Source organism: Plasmodium yoelii (genome assembly GCF_900002385.2).
Source record: "Plasmodium yoelii strain 17X genome assembly, chromosome: 13".
NCBI classification, from domain to species: domain Eukaryota; phylum Apicomplexa; class Aconoidasida; order Haemosporida; family Plasmodiidae; genus Plasmodium; species Plasmodium yoelii.
The window spans coordinates 1,149,522-1,177,147 of record NC_036185.2 but is presented as its reverse complement, the minus strand read 5'-3'; the positions used below and the strand labels follow the sequence as shown (position 1 = coordinate 1,177,147).

Sequence of the window (27,626 nt, the reverse complement as noted above, 5' to 3'; positions counted from 1 at the left end):
CTAAATAAACATATGTTTTTAGTTTTTACAAATACAAAAAAGTATTAACATATATGTATGCGCATTCTTTGATAGCACTCGTTCAAATGTATGTATGATAAAAGAGAAAGACAACAAAAACAATGTATCAAAAAAGATCACAAAAAACAACAAAAATGTTCATAATAAAGGTATAGATAACGAAAGATAATAAATAATTTCCTTAATGAATATAATTTATTCACATTCTGATATACATTGATTTATCAATGGATTTAGTTTAATGTTTGAAGTAAGTAAATTTTCAGGTATAATTATAGATTGACAACACATTTGGCACATATCAGTTACACATTGATCTATGTCATCGTCATGTTCACATGCTTTTTTTAATTCTTCATTGGAAGATTCAATACAAGATTTTTTAAGGAAATTTAGTATTTCTGATGTTTCTAAAACAGTTTGATCTAATTTTTCGCATGATTGTATGCATGTGTTTGTATCTTCTTCGTTCATTTCCCCTTGTATATTATCACAACAACTTTTACAAAAATTATTTGTACAATTACTATCTTCTATATTCTGTTTATTACAAAATGCTTCTCTGCTAACAATATCTTTATGTGTAGCACAGTAATAAATATCATTTTGTTTATTTTCATTATCAATTTTATCTTGGTTTAGATGAAAGGAATGCTTTTCTATTTCAGTGTGTTTAGTATTGGAATTTTCTTCAGCTTGTTCTAGTTCATCTCTATTATGATTATCCATATTATAATCTAGTGATTTATCATTTTCTAATACTTCTGAATGTATTGTATCTTGTCTTATTTTAGAAAATATCGGCACCATGCTTTCAATGCCAACTGATGGGGTTGGACTGTATGGTTTAAAGTCAAATGGATGTATAAAGATATTGCTAAAAGAAACATTATTACAATTATATGAAGCTAATCCAATTTGCTCTCCTTTAAATAAATCTAAACCTATTAAACTAAAAATTGGATATGTTGTCAATCCATTTCCCATATTAACGTTAACATTTGTTGAACTAAATGAAATAGTTATTATATTCCAGTTGTTTTCTTTATATCCAGAAACAATAGATTCGCCTAATATATGAAAATTTCCATTAATATTTTGTCTTAATCTGGTAAAATTTGGTCCAATATCTAATATAGTATAATTATTAGGATCTAAAAATTTAATGATAGCTCCTACAGTTCCATTATTTTTACATTGTGGATATACAGAAAAATTAAATACACCAGCTGAACATATTTTTTTTTGTAAAATTATATATGATGATGGGCTATCATTATTTTGGTACGAATATCCTTCCTTCTGTTTTCTTTTTCCATATATATCTGATGTGTATAATATGACACGTTTTTCATTTCCTATATTATTTGCATAATTCCAATTTGATAATTCTTTATTTTCATTTGCCTCATCAAATGATAAATAAGATTTATTGAATTTACCAACATAAAATTCTTCATATATATTGCAAATTAATGGTATATTATTTTTGTTTTTAACATAATTTTCTTTTGTCAAACATTCAACAGATTCAACAACCGATTTAGCAAATTCAACAGAATCAATTCCATATGTATAAAATCCTATAGTACCAGCAGAATTGAAATCATCATTTACTACAATATCAGGATTTGGTATATCATACAATGGTTTATTTGTTTTAATAATGCTTATTTTTATTTTTGAGTGCGTACATTCAATTCTTATACCAAACCACATATTCTCGTCAAAACCTGTATCATTTATGATAGCTAATTCGGTTGGTTCGTTATTTTCAAATTTTAATAACCTTTTATATCCATTTATACTATTATTCAATTCTAGCATGTAATAATTGTATTTATCATATGCCCTAAATATTATACCTACTGATCCAGTACCCTTTACATGCACATATGTTGAAAAAACAAAATCATAAAATAATTTATATCTTAAAAAAGCATAAGTACCATAAAATAAACTATTCGAATCGCTTATATTATCATGAATGCGTGCATTTTGAGTTAGCACTTTTCCACTCATCCCTTCTTCTAATGGTTTATCTAGCAAATTCCATCTTCCTCCACCAGTGCTACTTAGATGTGCATCTAGCATGTTAACAATTTCAAATGTGTTATATATATCACCATCTACTACATTTTCTAACCCCCATGATTCAAATTCTATTTGTCTAAGTCTTTCATTTATTAATCCTTCTAATTTATATTTTATTTTATCCAATTCAGAAGTAATTCGTGAAGATAATAATTTTATTGTATGAGATATTTTTTGAACATCTTTTAATGTTTCATTAGATAATAGTTCTATATTTTTTTCAAAATTTTCAGTTGGCTTTAAATATCTTCTAGCATTAGAAACTATTGTAATTACTTGCTTGTTTATTAAAGCTAGAAAGGTCGGATCGCTGCTTCCAACTTGTTTATTGACAACAGTCACAAGATCATTTATTGCATCTGCAGTTGATGAGTCAATGTAAATATTTTCTGTAAGGGGATGGTTATTGTTTTCGATACTAGCGGTTTTATCAATATTTCCTATAGAAATAGGCGTAGTTTGGAGAAAGGAAAATGATTCAAAGTGTGCAGTATTGTTAGGACATTTTGGAGGTACTCTAAAAACCTTAAATGCTACTTCTTGACTATCATTTATATAACTATCTGATATAATACCATTTTGATATACACCTTCATATTCACCTAGAGCATTTAAAATTCTGAGATTAATTAAATAATGTTTATCATAAACACCAGCATGTATAGATGACAAACAAATGGAGCTATCTTCAGAATATATGTTTCCTTCACCTCCAATAACAGTTGCTTCAGTATTTCTTTTTAAACAATCATAGGGACATTTAAATAGATATTCATTCCCAACAATTTTTTCGATTTCAATAGCCTGTTTTAGAGTGGTATCACAATTTAAATTGATAAATGGTGGAGGGGGATTAATTGAATTTATATTATCTGAACAAACAAATCCAGACATTTCAGAATTAGATGAATCAAAAAATATTACCCCATTATTATTAATTCCAAATGTGTTACCTATTGGCGTTCCAAATTTTGATATAATATTATCAACGTTCTCTTGAAAATCTAAAGAATAGAAATAATTTTCTACATCATTTTTAATAATAGCTAAAGGTACTGGGTTATTTATATTTATATTCATCAAATGGAATAAATTTTTTAATGTATATACTTGACTTTGATCATTTAAATGTATAGGATTTAATCCATATGATGCACAAATATTTTCGACATCTTTTATTTTGTTAATTATGTTAGTGTCTATAGATGGAATATAATACATACTTCCAATTTTCATATCGCAAAATACTCTTAACACATTTTGAGAGCATGTCGGTAATACATAATAAAAACCAGAAGGAGAACTAGGTAATATACTTTTTAAATGAAAACAACTATATGCTGGGTTGTCTGGTGTTTGTCCTAATTCGCTTGTAGATGTCGAATAATATAAATTAAATGTATTAGTTTTTAATATATTTTCAGTTTTATTAATTACATCATATATGTTTTTAAGTATAACATTTTTTATATTTATAATATCAGTATGCCTTTTTTCTTTATCACTTTTACATTTTTTTAACTGAGGATTTAATTTTTGTATTTTTATTGCTTCAGTTTGAATTTTTTCTGCATATTTCTGTAATGTGGTGTCTATATTTTTTAATTCTTTCCCTTCTTCTATATTAACTTCAGAAACAAATTCAAAAAAGTATTTGTCTCTTGCATCATCTGAATCCTTTACTTTATCACAGTCATCAACTATAGATTTTATCCTATTTGTATATATTGATACTTTTTTTATACCATAAAATAAGTTTTCTTCATCACCTTCAGAAAATTCAGGATTTGGACTCATTAATTTTATTCTAATATATTGAGCTTCTGTAATATGTAAATCATTTATTGTACTTCTTAAAAAATTTGCTAAATTGCTACTAATTTCTTTATAGTTTTCTCCATCATTACTTAAAAAAATCGAATATTTTGTAGCGGGATATTTCCAATAAATTATGGATTTTTCTAATTTATATTTACTTCCTAAATTTATGTCAAAATATACTGCATCTGGTATTGTTTCTATATCAAATGGTTCAGATAACCAAAATGTATCTAAATTACCATCTATCGCTTTTTCTGGTGAATATTTTTGATCTTTTCTTGATAAAGAAGATGTTGCTTGTTTATGTAATGCAATATCGATACTACCAGATTTTGATCCATCTTGAGTTAAACAAAAATTTCCATCTCTTAATATTTTTAATTGATTATTTGGTAACAATTGCCAACTACTACGCCCATCATTATGCTCTAAACTGCTATTACAATCTTCCATTATTAATTCTCCCCCATTAGCTATCATATTATTTTTTAAACTCATACATAAATTATTTATCGGGTTATATATTTGGTTACTGGAATTTAATTTCCATAAATCTCTTCCATCTAAATAAGACATAGAATTTATACATCCACCTAAAACTACGTTATTTGTTTCATTTATTTGTAAACACAAATCTTGAGTTAAACTAGACATACCACCTTGTATTCTCAAAGTGGGGTCTCTAGACCCGAGCACATTTACAAAGTTAATACCAAAATATTCATGCACAGGATGCCTCATATTTATTTTAATTGATTTTGCTCTAATCACATGGTTGAATATGATATTTTGAATGATATTTCCTATGTTGCAAAGAAAGAAGAAAAGAAAAAATGATAATTCCAAAAAGTTGAGGAATAAAAATATTCGCAAATGAAATGTGAGATATGTTGATAAATATGTGAGAATTCGTATATAGTGAGCGATATTTTTTCATATCTATGTTTATATTTGCATATAATGACATTTTCTTATGTATATATGTAATTTTTACATATATGGATTATGTAAATGCATATACATATCAAAAAGGGAATATATACATATTTATATGTCTCTTACCGGCTCGAGATTCTATAGCTTGATATGGAACGACTTCTTCGTATGAATCATTCCCATCATAGCTAGCCATAATAGAAACTTCCCCAGGGGAATAAGCCCAGTGTATTATAACGCCATTTAGCGATCTAACATTTTTTAAATGCCCTATCCATGAAATTACATCATTAGGATTATGTTTCCCTTCGGAACACCAGTAACCTGAACCTCTTGTCAAAGCATTATCCGCTCCATATTGAGGTAATCCATTATCTCCGATGTTTGGAAATGTTGATTCGGCTTCACAACTATCAAATTTAAAAAATGTGTTGCTGATGTCGTTTTCTCCATTCACGTAAAGAAAGTGCAACATAAATATTGCAATTACATAATTAAAAAATAATTTTATCATAATTTTTTTTATTAATAAAAAATGTAATACATAAATATAAAATAATATTGCTTCAGTGAAGAAATGACTGTAGCATAAGTGAGAACTATAATAATTAGTGTAATAATTAAATTACTTTATTGCATATACGCATACAAAAAATGAAAAAAATTATATATATATGTATATATATATTTGTTTGTTAGTTTAAGACAAATAGGTATTTTATACACAAAAATATTTATATAACAATTGGAAAATTAATATCAATAATAATATAATTTAAATATTATAAAAGTATACACATATTCTACTAAAATGTACACATTGAAACAACAAACGTTGTAAGTAATATATTCATAAAATGGTAACAAAAAATAAAATTAATATAATAATAATAATAAAATAAAATAAATTAAATTAAATTATATATAATATATAAAGAACGATTAAAAATTCCGTTTGCATAAAAAATAAACACATAAAAATTGAGAATATATGTATATACATATGTATCATCAACTTATTGTTACACACATTTTTTTAACTGTCTAATTATAATAACATGTATTTTTATATATTATAGAGTATATTTTTCATTGTCACACAATTTAGTATTTTTATTATTGCCATTATTCTTTTATTTTATTTCTTTTGCTATTTTTTATTATATTTTTATATATACATTTGTAGATGGCTAGCCAGAAAAATAAAATTATCTTAATTTCATGTGTGCGTGTGGAAGTGTATTATACTCAACTGTAGATATACATACACGAATATATGTGTATAAATATTGTTAAATATTAATTGTTTAACCTTGTATATTTATTACAATAATTTTACATATTAAAGACAAAAAAAAAACATAGCTATCTTATTAGAGTTGTATATTTATAAAAAAATATTATTAAAAAAGAAAAATCAAATTAATTTAATACAATTTTATAATTATTCTCAATTTTTTATCGTATTTTTATATTGAATTAAACACGTCTTTAAATGTCTACATTCGTATTTTTCAAAAAAATTGTAGAATGCATGAGTTGCATACATAAGGTCTACATATTCAGTATAATATATAAGATATTATAGCAATTATTATGATAGTATGACATATTTAAAATATATACATCAAACGGGTATTATGATTAAAAATACCTTGAAGTTTAAATACCCTAATTGGAATAAATCCAATATGTCTATATATAGAATGATCTAACATTAAATAAAAATCCCTTTATTAATTAAATGCTAAATTAATTGATTAAAACTAGTGTCTTTCGATTATTTTCTGAACATATGTATTTATTTAATTCATTTTTAATTATAAAATATTAAAAAATTAATTAATAACACATTTTGAATATGTGTTTATATATTGATAATCCCCGTATTTATATTAAAAATATACTTGGATTATATAAATAGCTTAATAAAGTAATAGAGAGATAAAATACATATCAAAGTTTGGGATTAACATTTTTTCGTAGAGATATTAACAATAAGCTATGTTATGCGAAAACTTTTGAATAATAAATAATTAAAAATAATATGTAGGGTGTGAAAAGCTAGAAGCCTTATAACTAAATGTATTTTTTTAAAGGACAATACTTGGATAACTATAAATTAACACAATTTTTAACAAGCTAATATTCATTATAAATTTTATTATATAGAGTAAATTTTATCTTTCATTGTAATATTTATTGATCATGTATTTGATTCCTTAATAAAGTATTTTAATCCTTAAGGTGAACATTTTGTTAATAGACAATAAATTTAGTGGCATTTTTATAATTATATAAATATACATGTCATCTAAAGCTAAAAAATAAATATTTTTGTCAAAATGTTTTTAATAATAAAAAATATTTACATATATTTTCTACAATCAATTATAAAATGCATTATAAACATGTATGCACATTTAATCAGTAATAAATACGAAATACACAATCCATATTCTTTAAAAATATATGATATATTTCATATTCATATATAAATTAAAAATTTTTAATGATAACAATATATATTCATTGGTATTTTTTTTATATGTTATATAGCTATTTTTTATAAACATATATATAGTCAAAATTTATATCATCGATTATTTATAAAATAAATAAATATAAATATCCAATTTATTTAATGATACATTAAAATACCTATAAAAACATTTATAGTTATGTTTTGTTTAATTTTTTTCACTTTATTATGTTAAATATAGATGTTTGATATAACAGTTTATATTTTCCCATTTTCGTTTTAAAGATAAGAGTATAATCAAGAAATTCGTAAAAAAAATGGATCATACACAAAATATATGTTTTAATTATAAATTTTATTTAATAAAAAAATCAAAAAACATTATATTAAATAAATAAATATATTTGTGTATGGAATTCTCATATTTTATTCGTCTCTACATTTTATGGAAACTTAATCAACAATTTGATACTATTGCCAAAATAGTATCAAAATAATAAAACATACAATATGATGATTATACATAATGCTACCTTATTTGTTTAATACATTAGAATGCTTAACTCGCTCCTTTTTTATATTTTTTCACTTTTATACGTTTAATATTTTCTTTTTATATTTTTATGTATTATTTTATCATTTGTATTTAGCGGCATGCATACATATGTACATATATATATATATATATATACATATTAAATCAAAATATATATATATATATATATATATATATATATACATATTAAATCAAAATATATATATATATATATATATATATAATTGCAAATTGATATGCATATATTTATGTATATACAATATATAGGCATGCAAATGCCCTCGTGTTTGTATATATCATTTAACAACATGTGTATAAGTCTACACACGTGGTTACACACAATTAAAGTTTTTTATTCTTTTTAATTTTTTAATATATATATATATATATTCCTGTTCTTTTATATTTTCCCATTCTTATTCTTTTCTCCTCATTACATATAATCCCATATTTCGTAAAAATATGAAATAATGGCGTCATCGCAAATACGACAATTTGCCACACTAATAGACCAGTTGCCCTGTGAATCCGATGATTTTAATTTAATGGGAAATTTAGAAGATTACAACAAATGCTTCGAAGTACCTGGACATAATAATAACCTAAAAAATTATGGTTCTTTTCCACAATTTAATTCAAAAATAGGTGATTATATAAATACCATACCCTCTAACAGTGAAATTAATTTAAAATGTAAAAAAGGAAATAATAAAAAAAATTATAATTGTTGTATTAAAAAAATTGCAAATTTGGAAAATCCAAATAATTCAAAAAATAAATTCAATGATGGAAACAAATTAAATCATTCCAATTTGAAAACTTCGATAAAAATTGCGTCTAATTCATATAACAATAATTACCAAAATAAACAAATTAATAAAAAAAAAACAAATGATGAAAATTGTATTATAAATAAAAATAACAAAAATGTAAACAATAAAAGTTCTAATAATAAGAATAATACTAACAGCAGTAATAATTTTGATGAAAATAACATCAATCCATTACTTTATCACACTACATTGCTTAAAAATGAAACCAATAGTTGCTCAAAAAAAAATATAAATAATTGTATGAAAGAAATAAGGTGTAAAAATAGTATAAGTAAAAAGGATTTTCAAAATAAAAATACTGTGTGTAAAATTAATGATGTAATATTAAATGAAAGGTATGATAATAATTCATCAAATAAATGTTCTCATGTAAATGTCACGGTCGGGCATAATGATGGTCACAATAATGAAAGTGTTGATTGTATAATGGTAAATGTTCCTGAAAATAAAAACAATGTTAATTATAATGAAAATGGCAATTATGGACATTTTGAGAAATATGAAAAATGTAATGAGTATACTAACGATGGTAATGGAGAAAATTACAACAATTTGGGTATCTGTGGTAAATGTGATAATGAGGATGTTTCTATGTACAACTTTAGTAACACTATAAACGATAATTCATATGAAGATACTGAAAAAAATATTGTTTATAGATATAACATAAATTCAAATGTTGCGCATTGCAAAAATAATAAAAATAATCAAAATAAAAAAAATTTAAGCAGTTTTAAAACGTGTCTTTATACAAATAAGGATGATCACGATAATGTGAATATGCCTTTTCGCAAGAACCATCACAATTTTTTCATTTCAGGTAAAAAACGTGGAAAAATGCATTAATGCATTTGCATGCCAATTATGTATATAAGTATTATGCATAACTATTTAATAGAGTTTCATTGGACCCGTATCTCATTTTTTCATTTGTTTTGTTGTTTTATTTCACTTTATAAATGTCGTGTATCAAAATATTTTTAAACAATTGCTTGTTTAATTATATATACATTATTGTCCATACAAAATAATATTACATACATACATATATATATTCCCCTTTTTAATGGTAAAAAATAAATATGCAGCGGATGAATCAAACAAGAACAATCAACGTAGTGATTTACAAATGGATACTACATTTTTTAATAATGAAGAAAATAGTAACGAAATAAACAAAAGTAATGTTAGCATAAACCATAAAAATCACGATGATTTGGGTGATAATTCCAATTCAAAAGAAGCGTCTAATGCAAACTCTATTGTGATATACTATAAAGATTTTTGCGATATACTAAAAAAAAATGATGAAATGAATAAAAAGATATTATTATCAAAAAAAGCTAAGATAATTAAAATTGAGCCTAATAAGTCCTTAATTATATTCCCAATAAATATGCATGAATATGGAGATAAATACATTGCAGTAAATCAAAATGATTTATTAGATTATATAGTATCATCAATTGAAATAGATAAAGATGATAATAATATATCCTCATTAAAAATAAGAAATTATCAAAAAGAAAAAGAACTACAAAATATAAAAGCGGCTTATAGTATGCAGACAACAAATATACATTATTTAATAAATAGAGTCATATTTAAAGAATGTGAATATGAAAATTTAAAAAATATAAATTTAACTTTAGAACAAGAAATAAGTAAATTAATTCAAGAAGTAAATTATTTATTAATGTTAAATAAAGATGGATTATATATGCAAAAACTTTTTATTGATTATAAATGTAAATGTGTTTTAAAATTACAACAATTACAACCTTTGTTAGGTGATTATTATTTAGACATATTTAATTGTATAACTTCATGTAGGACATTAGGACAACTAAGTGTATGGATACCATCCTTTGAGATGAAAGATAATGGGTCGTTAGAAAATATTGCAAATAGTTTAATAAATATTTTATTAAATGGTTTAGCTGCCCCAATAAATTCATCTCCTCATTACTTTTATAATGGCAAAAACAGAAATGATAGTAATAATAATAGTAAAGAAACAAACGGAAAAAAACAATTTTTGAATAAATCAATTTCCTTTAATTCTGAAGAAGATATATTTCTTAATAATATGACAAAGGCAAACACTAGTGATAATTATTTAGTTAACAATTTGAATAATCTTAATATTATAAGGGGGAATAGCTCACAATTGTGTAATTGTTATTCCTTATCATTGAATAGTGAATCTTCTTTTTTGGGAACAGAAGAATTATATTTTAATTCTTCAAAATTTCCATCTATGCATTCGGTTATATTAAAAAATCCGAATGACAAACGAGATCCTACGAAAAATGGAGTCGATTTAGAACATATATCCCAGCAAAGAATGATAGATCATCAAGGACTGAACAAATTAAATAGATCTCATACGACCCCTGAGCAAATTTACATAAACAATGAATTCTATACTAATAGTGATATTGGAAGTAATAATAGCCACTATATATATAATAATACTAACATTAAAAACAGAAGTAATACACTAGATAAATTTTTAATATCTCAAGATGATAAAAAAAATTTTAAAAGAAAGCAACTTACATCCAATAATGAAAAGAAAGAAAATAAAAAATTAAAATATAAAAGTAAATCTGTGTTAAATAATATTTTTCAAAATAATAGTGAAATTGAAATTATGAAAAATCCTATAGTTCAAAATACGATTACCGAGCAGAAAGAATTGGACAAAAAGGATGAGGTTGTAAGTGAAAAATAAAGATAAAGTAATGATAAAACTATGATTAAATGATATTTAAAACAAGATTTAAAATTAATCAGCATAAAATATATTAGAAAAATGGAAATATTATTAACATTTTTATTTGCTTTTTCATAAACATATATTGATAAAATTATTTTACAAAAACTGTTGTTTTAGTTATTTTGATAATATTAATGTGTGCATTTGATGGGGTATTCAAATGTAGCTTGTTACATATGCACTATATATGCGTGTACTTGTTCGCTCGCTCTTTCTCTATATACACATATGTACAAGATGGCTATCAAATATTCTATATAAAAATTACAAATAAAAAGAACCTTTTTAACTTTATGATAGAGAAAGGGCAAAAAAAAAAATATTCCATGAATAGAAGAAAAATTATAAAAATTACATATTTTAGTGTATGTCAGAAGAAGATACGATAAATTGAATTTCAACAATTATTTTGAAAAGTGAGGCAACATATATATATCATTGTGAATAAATATTATTGTGGTCAGTCAAAATTATTTCCTCTCAGGTGTTAATAGAAATTGAAGGAAATGTTTTTAATTAAAACAAATATGCAAAGGAGATATAAATGTGGTTATAATTTTCATATTAGTATTTTGCATTGTTTGTTTTATTGAAAAATTCTACATGCCTAATAAATCCTGTTTTAATATCATGGTATTTGTGTATAAATATTCCCTATATGCTGATTAATTTTTATTCATAATTCCGTTTTTAGTATATATGATAACTATTTTCACTGATTTTGCACATATATATAATGTGTATATTTTTTTTCCTTCCCTCAATATAATAAAGTTATTCTTATTATGGGCATATTGACTATGATTTTTATGCTATTTTTGGGGGAGGCGATAACCAATATGAACATTGTGTGGTAAATATTAATAAAGAAATAAATGTCCAATTCTTATTTCGCATATTTCTTTGTGGATTTCCATTTTTGAAACATATAAAAATGAAATTAAAGCTTCAAATCGCCAACAAGTATATATATATTTGTAATAGTTTATATTTTTTGGCTTATTTATGTACATATTTTGTTCCGATCTATTATTTGAACATTACAAATAGCTAAAAAAAGTTGTTACAATGTTTTCTAGAAAAAATATGTTAACAATTCTAATTTATATAAATATTTATATGCGTGTTATGTTCCTAATAAAATACACATTATCATTGTTAGATTTTCCATTTGTATTATATATATTTTGAAATGCATAATAAGCATATTTTTTTTTGGTTATAATTTCCGATTTCAAGGAAATTTTAATTCTTGTTAATTGCCAAAAAGAGGAATTTGTTATTTTTTTTTTTCGTTTTTTTCTAATATTTTAACTTCAATTAAGTGTACAACTATATCCAGATTTATATTCAACCATTTTTGTTAATAATTAATATATATAATATTGTGTGTGCTTTTTTTACACATAAAATATATCCTTTTAATTAATAAAAATATAAATTTGAAGAGGTGGGGAGTATTTTATTATGCAACAGAGAACCAATTTTTTTATTTCAAAAGAGTTATATTTGTAATATATATAACACCAAGAAAATATAATATTTTAAAGAGAATAATTAGCATATATATAAAGAAATAATAATAACAATAATAATAGCAATCTTAGTTATTCATCAGTGAAGAAACACTGCAATTGACTATAAGCTGTATATTAAAAAGTACAAAAATGTGTGTGTAAAAAATTATATATATATATACACATATATGCAAGTATTTAGGAAGACCTACCTAAAATCGGTCTAATTCGACGCAAAAGTAAAGACTTGCATTGAGGCAGGTACCAATCTTGGGTGTTTTGTATTTTCCAATAAAAAATTCAAAATAGGTAACATTACATAGTTCGGTAGGGGTGGATTAGTTGGATAGGATGACTAAAGTAGCCATAGAAAGTATAAACTAAATGAGGGTAATATCGGTGGGTTTCATAATATATGAGGCACAGAATTTAAAGGTTGAAGACAAAGAATTATTGGATCCATTAGTAGTTGTTCGGTGTTGTAATAATGAATATATAACAAAAAAAAAAAAAAAAAAATACAACGCAGTAAATTGGGAAGAAACTCATGTTTGGAATAGAATCGTTTTGTCGGAAATTGAATGGAATGTTGCAAAAATAGAATTTGAAGTTCAAAGTGCTAATACATTTTGGAGAAATGATGTAATAGGAGTTATATCATTTGAATTAAAATTAATAAGAAATAAAAAAAATCATCAAATTTATGGGACATATCCAATATTATATAAAAATCGAACAGAAATTCAAGGACAATTAAGATTAAAAGTTATAGTGTGTAATGAAAATGACTATACTTCATCATCTGAAATATATAGTAGTTTGACCCAATACAATAATAATACTAATGATAACAATGGTAATAATACCTCAGATAATGAAAACTTTTACGAAGATTTGACAAAAGCTGTTGTGGAAGAAAATACCATTGCATTAAGAGATGCTAATTCTCGATTTTATTATTTATATATCAATATACATAAAATTGAAGATGTATATATCGATATTAGTAAAAAAAAATCCAGAGATTTATATATAACATGTGAATTTAATGGATGTCATTTAAAATCAAGTCAAGGAAATAATTGTACAAAATATACCTTTAATGAATGTTTTAAAATACCTATTAATACTCCTATTTTAGAAGATACTATAATTATTAAAATATGGGATTGGAATTTTTTATCAACTGATGAATTATTAGCTATTGGAGTTTTATCATTTAATCAAATTAAAAATAAATCTATCAATCCCACGTGGCTAAATTTATATGGGTTTCATAAAGATGAACTAAACTTGGAAAATTATTACAACAATGGAAGTAATGATACCAGTCTTATTAGGCCTAGTGATTTTAATCTTGCATTAGAAGGCAATGTGTATTTAGGAAGAATATGTATTAGTGCTTATGTTGAAAGATTAAGCAATTATGATAGTCTAAGTATTCCTATTATTCAAAGTTGCTTAGTCTATGATGACCCATTATATGTCCCGATTACTTTGCTGTGTGATGTGTATGTAGTAACTGGTCTTTTAGCAGAAAATATTTATGTACAACTAACATGTGGACCTCACAAAAAAAAAACAGATTGTGTATCAGCGAATGAAATTGGTTGGGATGATGATCAAAATAATGCAATAGGTGTAAATAGAAAAAAAAAAATGAGGAAAAAAAATTCTGATGAAAACATTACAGACAATGTTGAATTTTTCGATTTCCTAAATTTTAATGGTATTCTAAATACCGATAATTTTTTTAACACGCTTACAGAAAAACAACAAATTTTAGAGAATAGCGGAAGTACTGAATTTTATTTCAGTTCTAGAAAAGGGAAAATAGATAATATGAAATTATGTTCTGTAGAAGATGAATTACAACAATGGGATATTATAATAAACGTTTATGAAAAAGAAAAAAAGACAAATAATGATGGTAATATTTTTAATAATTTTATTTACTCAGGAGGAAATAATATGATCACTGACAAGTATAATTATTATGATAAACAAAACAAAGAATCCAAATTGACAGATTATCAAAAATATAAGCTTAAAAAAAGGGAAGAAAATTATGATCATCGAAAATATGAAGAAGACGAAGAAAATGAAATAGGAGTAAAACAAAATAATGATAGACGAATAGCATACTATAGAATGCCTCTAAAAAATGTTCTTTTACACAATGAGAAAATATCACGATGTCCCATATGGTTACCATTAAAAAATATTTCCAAAAATGTAGATAGCGGTTTTAATTGTATGTATAATATATTTCAAAATGGTTCTATACTTGTTAATTTAGAAAAATCATATGATTTACAATTAGGGTTAAATAGAAGAAAAAAATTGGTTCCAGTAAATTACGAATTAAGATGTTATATATATGCATGTAGAAATATAATTTCAAATTTTAATGATTCCCCTAATACATTTGTTCATATATCATGCTCTGGAAAAATGAAAATCACATCTTTAGTTTTAAATAATTCTAATCCCGTATTTTTACAATGCTTGAAATTAAATATTACTATATTGACTGATTATTCTGTTGGTTTACCTACAATTCCATTTATAGTAGTAACATTATATGAATTTCATAATAATACTTTTTATTTTATTGGTAGATGTTTTTGTAATTATGATATTTATCTTAAAGACAATCACAAAAAGTGTAACTTCGCCAATAAATCATCCAAGTATAATATGGTTGAACAAATACAACCCAGGTGGATTAAATTGAAAGGAAATAAACATGCAAAGGCCATGTACCCAAATATGTTGTGGCAACAAAGTGGAAGTTATAAACGGATGATGCAAGAATATATGTTTGAAAAGCAAAAAGATTTTTACACATCTAATGCTAATATAGGTGGAGATATGGCCAATGACAATAGCTCAACTAATAGAATCAATAGTCAAAGGAGACAACCACATAATGATTTTCTTCATGGGGAACGTGTTGGAGATATATTGCTTTACTTTGAATTAGTAAAAGAAAAAGATGCAATGAAAATACCAATATATCCTATGATAACAGAAATAAAAAAATGTACTTTATCCTTTTTTTGTATGTCATTAGAAAATTTAGTATTAATGAAAATTCCTTCTAAAAAAAATGAACATATAATCCCTAATGATTATAGAAAAAATAATATAACTCATCCTATTATTGTACTATCAATTACTTCTTATTCATCTTATGGGAAAAAAAAAAATGAGTTATTAATTAAATATGCAAAATCATTGAAATCAAACACAAGAACTCAATTAAAAAATTGGAAGAATGCTTTTAATCAACAAAGTTTTGAAATGTTCGCAATTGAAAATTTTGATATTGATGTGCCATTAGATCCAATATTTGACCCAACATTAAACATAAAAGTTTATAATAAAAAAGTGAAAGACAAATATTTTATTGGAGAAACAAATATATCTTTAATACCTTATATACCATGGATTGAAAACTTAGATGATGCTTTATATTATTTACAAGCATATGAGGATTATTCAGAAACTATTAATATTAAAAATATAGACAATGCCTTTAATATATATAAAAACAAAAATGCAGCCCTTGTCGTTACTGCTATTTCTTTAGCTGATTATGAGCATACTATTAGCCTCAAGGAGGAGCTAAAAAAATATGAAAATGATGATCAAGACGATGATTGGAATAACATACCTCTATTCCGTGTCAATTCCAATGCAAAATTCACTGGAAAAGTTTCCGGAATGATTGGTGATATAGCTGGTGGTATGTCTGGTGGCATGATTGCTGATATGCCTAATGGTATGATTGGTGATATACCTAATGGTATGGGTGGCGGTATACCTAATGGTATGGGTGGTGGTATGCCTAATGGTATGGGTGGTGGTATGCCTAATGGTATGGTTGGCGGTATGCCTAATGGTATGATTGGTGATATACCTAATGGTATGGGTGGTGGTATGCCTAATGGTATGGGTGGCGGTATGCCTAATGGTATGGGTGGTGGTATGCCTAATGGTATGGGTGGTGATATACCTAATGGTATTGGTGGCGGTATTCCTAATGGTATGGGTGGTGGTCCCCATCCCAACTTCGTTGGGCATGAATATGACCCAAGGAATGATCATCTTATCAACAACACAATGATGAACAATTTTCAGATGAACATGATGCATAATAGGGAAAACTATCCTTCAGGAAATTATAAAGTTAATTGCATTGCCGAATTTGGCAAAAAAGGATCTAAAATAGGGAACGGCTTTAATAATGAAGGATACACAACAAACATGAACCATTATTTTTCCTGTTATTATAATAAAAAAAATCAACGAAATATTTATAATGTGATGTATAATGAGAGTGTTTACAAATTGCATGATGATGGGGTACCAGAAATAATAAAAGCAAGTTATAATGTTAAGAATTATCCATATATAAAAATATTAAGAAATAAATTTATTTTAAATGTTTATATACCTCCTAGATTTATTTTATATGTAGAAGGAGATAAAATAAATTTAGAGAAATTTGTAAAAAATACACATCGAGTTTCGGTTGATGGAATATTGGAAAATTATCTTGATGATATATTAATCCCGTCTATTCCATTAAAAAAAAAATATAATAATAAAATTTTTTTAAATTGTGGTTACAATGGGGATATAGGAAATTTTGATGAAAATGATCAGAATAAAATAGTCAAAGAAGGAATATCTTTTGGGTGTTTTGAGAATTCTCCTTTTGTTGAATTGGTAGGAGGGCAAATTAAATGCTTTACCAAAATTAAATACAGAGACATAATATCTGAACATATACCATTAAAATTAAAAGATATAAACAACCAAAATACATTTAGAAATAAATTTAGAGGAGCCAATAAAATTCCATTATATTTAAAAATAAGAGTATATGTAATAAGAGGTATTGGAATAAACGGGGTAAATAGTGAATGTAGTTGCAACCCATATTTAACATTTTCATTAGGAGAAAAAACAACTAATCTAAGAAATTCATACAAAGAAGATAATCCAAATCCAAACTTTTCATACCTATGGGAAAGTGAAGCAATATTTCCAGAGGATGAAATATTAACTATATCTGTTTATAGTGCTGAGTCTAATTATGATAAGCAAATAAATGATATATATATTGGGTCGACAGAAATTAATTTATTCGATAGATGGATGAGCAAAGAATGGAGACATATGATGAAAAAAAACAAAGTACCTATAGAATATAGACCATTATACAATAATTATTTTAAAAATCAAAACCTCATTAAAAATAGTATCAATGGTGGTAGTAATATGTATAACAAATTAAACACCTGGAATAATATTTTTTCCTTTTTTGATATTTTTACAAATTTAGTTAATTTTAACATAATGAATGGATACTCAAACAACCAATATTACAATGGTAATAATTTTTCATCATACGGTATAAATAATTCTAAGTCTATTTCTAATAATGGATTGCTTGAAATGTGGGTCGAAATTATGAGCTATGAAGAGGCAGCAAAAATCCCTATTCACAAAATGGAACCACCAAAGATTTCTGAAGTCGAAATAAGAATAATCATATGGAGATGCAACATTTTATTAAATGGGGAAAATACAAATAAAACATTTGATTTAGTTGTTACATCTGAATTAGATTGTGTAAATTATAATGGAAAGAACCCAATTACACAAACAACAGATGTGCATTATAATTGTAAAACGGGTGACGCTATATTTAATTGGAGAATGGTTTACCCAAATATTACCCACCCATTAAATACCTGTTTTTTACAACTAGCTGTTTACAATAATAGTAATGTTGGTACTAGCCAGTTTTTAGGAGAAGTAAATTTAGAACTATCTAAATATATACATAAAGTATTACAAGTCGTAAATAAATTTGAGCTAGATGCTGAACTTAAATTAAGAAAAAAAAACTTTGGTGATAATACCAATGGTGATAATAATTGTAGTGGAACTATACAAGTGACTGTTCAATTTATTCCTCAAAGCAAAGCAAATATAAAACCATCTGGATTAGGACGAAGTGAACCAAATAGAAATCCGTACTTAAGAACCCCTAAAAATGGAAGAGATTGGAACGATTTTGCGTACTCTATTGGATTTAATGATATATACAAACCCTTCTGGGGCGGACTCAGAGTTTTTTTTATTTTTGCCCTCGCTGTATGGGTTTTCTTTCTTTCCTTTATTTATCCCGCCATGTTGCTATAATAAAAGTGAGGACGCTGGGCTATGGGGCCCTATGCATTTTCTCTCAATTTGCCTTATTTGATTTTGCTATTTCATTTTTATTCTTTTGTTTACATCATTATCTTACAATTTTTTTTGTCATAATTTTATTAAGTGTATTTTATCCTACAAACTTACTTTTTTTAAATTTCAATTTTTTGCTCCACATCCTTTAAAGTGACAAAGTATAATTAGGAAAATATATGTAGATAATTAAAAAAATGTTAACGATTATATTTTTGAATTTTATCAAAATTTAAAATATTAATAGTTGCTATTTAACAATGTAATTTTAATTGTTTATTATATTTTTTTAAAGACGGAGATTATGTTTTATTCAAATAAATATTATTGTAAATTATTTCTATTTAAAAAAAATATGGTATGTATGTATGTATGAACATCCAATGAATTATATACGTAAGCATGAAAAATGTAAAAAAGGTGAAATACAAAAAAAATCTTTATCATTGTCATTATGCATCCACATATACATATATATATGTGGCGTATTTACATTTGTATCTTTAAAAAAATGTAAAAGAAAATTCATCATTATAGCAATAAATATATTTATTTGTTTTAATTCCTTTTATAAAACATCTGGAAAATTTCCTACATTAATAAAATCCTGAAACTTTTCATTATTTTTTAAATAAGACAATCTGACTTTCATAAGAACAGGTTTCTTTTTAAATAAACTATTAATAATTTTCAATTCTTGTGTTATTTTATTTTGCTCAAAGGGTAACAATTCGTTAGACGAAGCTGCAAATATTTCCATTTTCACATAATTCGGAACAATAGCCTATAATAAATGCAAAAAATACAATAGAATTTTTTTAAATGTAAAAAAACTTTATGATAGTACAATTTTACACTGAAAAGAAAGTTATACAATGAGCATCTAAGTGGATATATATAATATTTATTTTCTTACTTCAAAAACAAAGGAAGATATGGGAGTATCGGATTTATTCGAATAGGTAGCATTGATTGTAGTTTTTTCTGAATCTAAACTTTCTTTTTTAAAGAAGAATTTTATTTCAATATCATTTTTATCGTATAATTTCATTGGTGCGATCTCACATATTTTTTCTTCGGGGTTTGTATCAATTAATTTTAGCTGCGAAAAGTAGAAATTTGTGCAAAGTATAATAACAAAGCATGAAATTAAGAAAATAAGCATATATGAAATATAAATTATATCAAGTAGTATTATTCGCCTTTTTTACAATTAAAACATTCTGCATATATGCACACTTGCTCATTTTGAATCACATAGATGATAAAATATGCATCTTGCTTACATCAAACACATCATTTTTTTCCATAGGTTCAATATCATCCAATAAGAGATTTAAAGAATTTGTGCCTGTATCAAAAAAACATAGAAATATATGAATATATAGATAGAAGATAAAGATGGATAAATTTTTGTGAGCGTAAAAACTCAAAAATGAAACTTATAACATTGTCGATTGAAGAAAATTTCCAAAATTTGATGCATAGTTCATAATATTTCTTACCTTCTTTGTTTATGTCAATATTATGCAAATCTGTTTTAGGCTCCTCTATAGAAATATTTCCGAAAAGATCAACCAAAATATCTTCATTTTTTTTATTCACAGCAGTTACATTATTAATATTATAATTGGATATATCTACAGGGGGCTTAGAATTTATTGATATATCATTTAGATTTAATGGATCATTTTCTATGATTGATCCATTTTTATTATTATAGGATGATGATTCAATCCTATTGTTTTTATTAAATGTTGGACGCCAATTTGAATTATTTGTTAGTATATCAGAAGTATTATTTAAATTAATATTTTTTTTATCAGAATTATTTATAGTAGTATTGGGCATATCATTTTGTATACCTAGAACATCATCAAGGTCTAACAAATCAATATTGGCATCATTGTTATTATATTGCGATTGTGGATCATTTGTTTCGGGATAATTATTTTCATTCGAAATATAATGAGACATGTGACCAGCACCATCTGAGCAAATCGATTCATCAGCATCATCTACTTTTCTATGTTTTTTTCTATTAGCATTTTTATTGCATGGTGGTATAGGTAGTAATATAGATTCTCGAATACTATCCCATTCTGAACTCATAAGTTTTGAAAATTCGCATGCTCTTTGTTGAATTTCAACACACTTATTTTGTTTATATTTATTTATTAGTTTTTCTATTTTGTTTTTATGAGTAGGAAAACGAACAGTGAGCTTATTTAAGCACATTAACACATATTGCATTATTATATTATTATTATCATCATTATTATTGTTTTCATTTATGTTACAACAAATATTGGCATTATTATCATTGTCAATAGCATTTGATGAAAGCGAATTATTTATACTACATCCTAAAACGCCAAAAGATCGATTACTACCGCTATTTTTATTATATAATATATTGTGTATTGGATCTTTTATATTAATATTATGTAATTCTTTAATTTTATTGTCTTCATACGTTTTTACAATTTTTTCAAGTAAATCAAATACATCTTCATGAATTACAGTTATTACTTGTTCATCTGGTCCGATATGTTTTTCTTTTACTAACAAATCACCTAACTCACCAATGCACCAAACCCCGACTTGTACTAATGCATATTGATCTAAATTTTCTTTAATAGAAAAAAATATTTTAAATATAACATAAGAATGATATTCGCTATTTTGTAATAGGTAATATATAAAGTCATCTTTTATATGATCTTGTATAAAATTACCAGCTAAACAAAATATTTTAATATACGTATCAAATAGATATTGCATGTTAGGTGCATAGTTATTTATGCTAACACATATATTTGATACAATATCGCTTTTTATTTCCATATCTGCAACTAATAAATAATTTAATAATTCTTTGATCATAATTTTTAATGAATCTTTAGTTATAAGAGCAAATGCTACATCTAAGGCTTTTTTCCTTATACTAATATCGGGATCTTTCAAGCATTCTATAATAGTATTTCTATATATATGTAAAGTTTTAGGGTCCTTTTTTAATAATTTTTGTAATGTACATAAACCAACATATCTTATATTATTATCTGTGTTTTGTAAAAATTTACCTAAAACATTTACTGCTAATACTAGTAAACCAGGATCGGTAGAAATATATGTAATTGTTTTTACACATTCATATAGAATAGCATTTCCTACATTTTTCATGGTATCTGTATTTGTGGCTACCTGGGCTAATACCGAATTTACTTCCTCCATATCATACAAATTGTCATTATCATTTTTATCACCATATGTTTTTTCTCGTCCATCTACATTATTATTAGTATTTTCTGTTATAGATTCTTGCCCTGGTATTAAATTATTATTATTATTATAGTTCGTTTCATTAAAACTTGAATTTCTTTCACTTATGGATTTAGCATCATGTATGCTTGTGTTGTTATCTAAATTGATATTGCTACTATTATTATGTGACATGCTGTATGATTTATTTGAATGATTAATAATAGAACCCACATCTGAGTTTAGATATTTTAATAATTTTAGAATTTTAACTTGAAGAAATGGATCATTAATGCCATATATGTCATATTCAGCACCATGTGAATATCCAGAAACAATACAACTTTTTAATATTTTTACAATTTTATTCGTATGTACTTTTAATACATTTTTAAATTGTGCCTTTTTTTCAATTAGTGATATCATTAATGTTATTCCTGCGCTTATAACGCTATGATTTCTATCTTCTAATAAATTATTTATTTTATCTATAAATAATTCTTCTATATCATTTGTTTTTTTTAATATACGGATAGCACACATAGCTGCTTTTTTTTTTATATAAGGATTATTTATATTCATTAAATCTAATATCTCTTGTCTTAGTGAACAGCACATTTCACTGTTTGCAATATTCCCAAGAGCACATAAAGCTAAACCATTAATATATTGATTACTACTCCTTAGATCATTTTTTATTGAATTTGTCACTAACATTAATATATCTGTATTTTCATCTAATAATATTGTTAAACCTAGATACCCAATTCTTTTATATGAAAATTTATTTGATGCTATTAATTTTAAACATTCTATTTGTCCAAAATGTGTAGGGTATCCTAACATATTTATAAATAGTAATTTTGCTACATTTCTATGCCTATATATGTTATCTTCTTCCTTAAATGCAGTTCTTATCAAAGCACATTCTTTTGCTACTACTGACCGCTCCTCAGCTGCAGTTTTGCAGTTTCGAATATTTCGGATTAGCTCTCGAAGTTTTATCGACATTTTTTCGTTTTGGAGATAGAAGGCACACGTTTTTCGTGATGAAGAAAATGCATGTGCCTAGCGTATTTATATATATGCTTATATATGTATACACGTATATTGTATGTATAATTTTTTCTTTGTGTATCTTGTTAGATGTAATAAAAAAAACTGAATTGGTCTTCGTTTTTTATTCTTTTAATATGTATACATAATTCACAAAAAACGAGGAAAAAGTCATAAAAAAAAGAAACAAATATAAGTAAATTTATTACAGACATACATCTTAAATATTAACTCCACGAAAAAGGGAGTTTTGGAATTCTCCTTATGGTATATACAAATATAGCTCTTGAATTAAATGCTATATATAGAGGAAAAATATGCGCGTGTTGCGCTGTATGCAGTATCCTCTTTATGGCAACTATTTCATTGGACTTTATAATGAAGAAAAATATTTTTTTAAATAAAAATTGTATAAATTATTATTTCCTATTATATATAAAATATATAGTAAGTATGGAAATACTTTTTATTTTTTGTATATAATCTTCCTGAAATAAAATGAAAGCTTGTATGTTATCCACAAAAAACTTGTTAAAAAAACAAGTTAAAAATAAAAGCAAAAAAATATAAATATAAAAAATAGATATAAATAAATATATGACGAAAATATAATAAAGTAAAATAATAAACCAAAGTAATCGTTTTAAGCTTAAAAAAATAAGCTCTATTTTTTTTGTTAGTAGGTAACTTTTAATTTTTTACTTGATAGTGATAGTATATATTTTTTTACATTTATACAAATTAGTATAGTATATATATATATATTTATAATATGCACATAGTATGCTAAAATTATATAACAATACTGCACATTGTATATATTTTTAATTGTTTTTATGCAATTACGTGTTTACTTTTAATATGGACTATTAATTTGTATTAGAAAAAAATATATTTTAGGAACGTATAAAGTATGACAAATAAATTAAAGAAAAAAGTAACCATATTTTTATTTTATATGTAATGGAGAAATTACGTGAACATATTATGTAAAATTCATTAAAAATTTATTTTTTAAGTACAATATATTATTACACACAGAAAAAAACATATATAATACTTTAAAACCTTTTTTTATTATTTTATTATAAATGCAAAGTTGGAAAATATATAATAATAAAAAAAATAAAAATATGTAGAGGAAATAAAAACTACTATATGCTTGTTTTAGCATCCAATAATTTATTATGATATGCGTGTAGTAGTACAAATGCATATCAATAGTTTTTGTTTGTTCTTAATTAAGGAAATATATTTATTCACCATTCATATATTGCCACTTATGGTATTTCCCTATCCAAATAATAAAATATATTGTTAAAAGGTAGAAATGCAACGTAAAAAAATTAAAATTAAAATTAAAATAACATAGAAAGTTATGACAACATAAATAATATTTGTTTTCATATTCTTTATTTATGTAATTTGATTTACAAATAAATAATATCTGTATTAATACATGATAAATCAGAAAGACTAGACAAATGAATATAGTTACGTAAGATAAAGATATATCATCTTTACAATGATTGTATATGCATGGTCAATGATATGTTGAATATATAATCCCATAAAGTATATAATGCATTTTAACCTATTTACCCAATAATTTACCTCTATCAATATCACATATATTAAATAACCTCTTAACTCTTTATAATTTCCTATGTGATTCTCATTATAAATATATATCTTCTTAATTTTTTTATGAATAAACTTAATTCATCTTTTATAAATTAATGAATTATCATTTTTTTAAATCCCCATATACATGCCACAAAATAAAGACTTGCCAATTGTGTGTAGAAACAAATATATAATTCGTTTTAAGCTAATTTATATAAATATATATTTCTTTTATATAAAGGGATACTAGTGTATATCATCAGATATATATAAAGAAAAAAAAAATATAATAGTAATAATAATAATACCTATTGATTTTTATTAATCTTCGGATTTAATAATATGAATACCTATAAATTTAAAAATATAAAATTATGTTTTTGATTAAAATAAAAAAGAATGGTATTTTCTATATCATTTATGTGCAATTGATTTAATATTAGTATGTGCATTTCATTTTAGTGAAATATAATATGCTATATAAATCAAATTTATATTTTTAACTAATCATAAAGAGAATTCAAAAATGTGTAAGAATTTTTATAAATAAAAATATATATTCATAAAATAATATTATTAAAATAAAATAGAAAACAAAATAAATAAAAAATAAAAATAACATAACAGATTAAATTCCACAATTAATAATAATAGTAACAAAATAATCATAATTGTCATTCCAATTCTTACATAAAACTCAAAAGTAATAACTGACGAATAAGATCATAATAAATTATAAACAAAGAGAAGAATAAATGATGGGGTATCATGGAAGGCTTGTTAATTATTTTAAAAATTGTTGCAACATAAATATATTTAATGTTAATGACAATAGTCATTTGAAGGTTGAAGAACAAATCAGTAGAATGATAAAGGACCCTAATTTAATACCAAATGATAAAAAAATCATCGGATTATATTGTGAAAAGAAAATAACTAAATCTATGTTAATTAAATATTTGGAAAGACATGACAAACCGCTGTTACGAGGGAAAATACATTTAATGATACTATTATTTTCACCTATATGGATATTTTATATGTTGCATTTATCAAAAACATATTCAGCAAAAATGTTCACATCTGTAGCATTAATATGTATTCTTTTTAATTCGTTTGCTTCTTTTTTGCTTCACAGTTTTGAATGGTCCCCTAAAAATTATTTCTTAATTGAGAAATTGGATCACATTGGAATATTTTTAATGATTAGTGGCTCAGCATTTCCTGTGGCAGCATTATTACTTAATAATATAAAATTATTATATTATATAATTATACATTCATTAAGCTCACTTTTAGGAATTTTATGTATTTGTTGTAGTTACTTTTCAACTGGGAATAGAGCTAAAAGAGCATTTACATATGTAATGGCGGGACTTTTACATGCAATTTTTTTTAATGATTATATAATTTTATTATATGCCAGAGAATTGGCATTTTTAATTATGATTGGTGTTTTATATGTTTTAGGTGCAGTTATATATTCTTTAAAGAAGCCAAATATTATTAATGGTATGTCTTATTTCCTCATTATTCATTTTGATTTATATTTATTCGAAGCAATATATTTATATTTTCATTTATTTCACAATGCTATTTCCAATATTAATTTATTTTCCTGATTATGTGTACATCAGAATGTTTTACTATCCCACAATTAAATATATAACCAGTTATATGTACATGTGTATACTTTTTTTTTAATCCTTTTTAGGCGTTTTTGGATTTCACGAGCTTTTTCATGCTTGTTGCTTAGGAAGTGTTTTATTCACATTTGCTTTGAACCGTAGTGTTCTAATGAGAAAATCTTAGAATATTTATTCTTTGTACATTTATTGCATATATTTTTAAATATGCATATATTGTTTTTTTTTAGTGTTTAAAAATTTAATACCACTAATATTGAATTTTTTATAACTATAGATTATAGTTAAATTTTCTATATTTATTTTTTACTTTATGTATAGTACTATAAAAGTGTATACAACCAATTGAAGTATATATGATATAAATATAGCGTAAATTTAATAAAGTGAGTATTAATTTTAATATAAAATTATAGAATGCTTTATAGTTAGTATTTTTATATATAATTTTTAGTAAGTTCATTATGACATTTTATTCCATTGTATAATGTCAATGTTGATTTAGACAATTTTTTTAATATTTTTTTTGAATACTACAAAACATCATATTTTTTTAAATAACATTTATAACTATAAATTATCTTATATTTATTGTAATATATTTTTGATATAACTATACATATCCAAGTCTCAAGTAATATGTATCATTATATTCAAAAAAAATATATATGATTTATTAACATAAGAGCTTAAATCGTGAATTATATATAACTCAGATTTTACACGAC

General features: G+C 24.2%; 5 protein-coding genes across 5 annotated transcripts; 3 read left to right on the top strand and 2 right to left on the bottom strand.

Annotated features, from left to right (window-relative positions):
• Positions 1-216: 216 nt before the first annotated feature.
• PY17X_1323300 (uncharacterized protein) lies at positions 217-5,386 on the bottom strand (the record flags this gene model as incomplete). Its single annotated transcript, XM_720398.2, has 2 exons — positions 217-4,739; positions 4,999-5,386. 2 exons carry the CDS (start codon positions 5,384-5,386, stop codon positions 217-219), a joined length of 4,911 nt encoding a protein of 1,636 aa, XP_725491.2.
• Positions 5,387-8,380: 2,994 nt separating this feature from the next.
• Positions 8,381-11,480, top strand: PY17X_1323200 (conserved Plasmodium protein, unknown function; the record flags this gene model as incomplete). The annotated part of the gene is made up of 2 exons (XM_022957088.1): positions 8,381-9,563; positions 9,832-11,480. 2 exons carry the CDS (start codon positions 8,381-8,383, stop codon positions 11,478-11,480), a joined length of 2,832 nt encoding a protein of 943 aa, XP_022813564.1.
• Positions 11,481-13,426: 1,946 nt separating this feature from the next.
• PY17X_1323100 (uncharacterized protein) lies at positions 13,427-19,264 on the top strand (the record flags this gene model as incomplete). Its single annotated transcript, XM_721155.2, has 1 exon — positions 13,427-19,264. One exon carries the CDS (start codon positions 13,427-13,429, stop codon positions 19,262-19,264), a length of 5,838 nt encoding a protein of 1,945 aa, XP_726248.2.
• Positions 19,265-19,874: 610 nt separating this feature from the next.
• On the bottom strand, positions 19,875-23,581 carry PY17X_1323000 (adapter protein complex 1 gamma 1 subunit; the record flags this gene model as incomplete). The annotated part of the gene is made up of 4 exons (XM_721156.1): positions 19,875-20,090; positions 20,223-20,408; positions 20,593-20,657; positions 20,812-23,581. The coding sequence occupies 4 exons, from the start codon at positions 23,579-23,581 to the stop codon at positions 19,875-19,877; spliced, it is 3,237 nt and encodes a 1,078-aa protein (XP_726249.1).
• Positions 23,582-26,007: 2,426 nt separating this feature from the next.
• Positions 26,008-27,064, top strand: PY17X_1322900 (hemolysin III, putative; the record flags this gene model as incomplete). The annotated part of the gene is made up of 2 exons (XM_022957087.1): positions 26,008-26,764; positions 26,967-27,064. The coding sequence occupies 2 exons, from the start codon at positions 26,008-26,010 to the stop codon at positions 27,062-27,064; spliced, it is 855 nt and encodes a 284-aa protein (XP_022813563.1).
• Between the last annotated feature and the right edge of the window lie 562 nt (positions 27,065-27,626).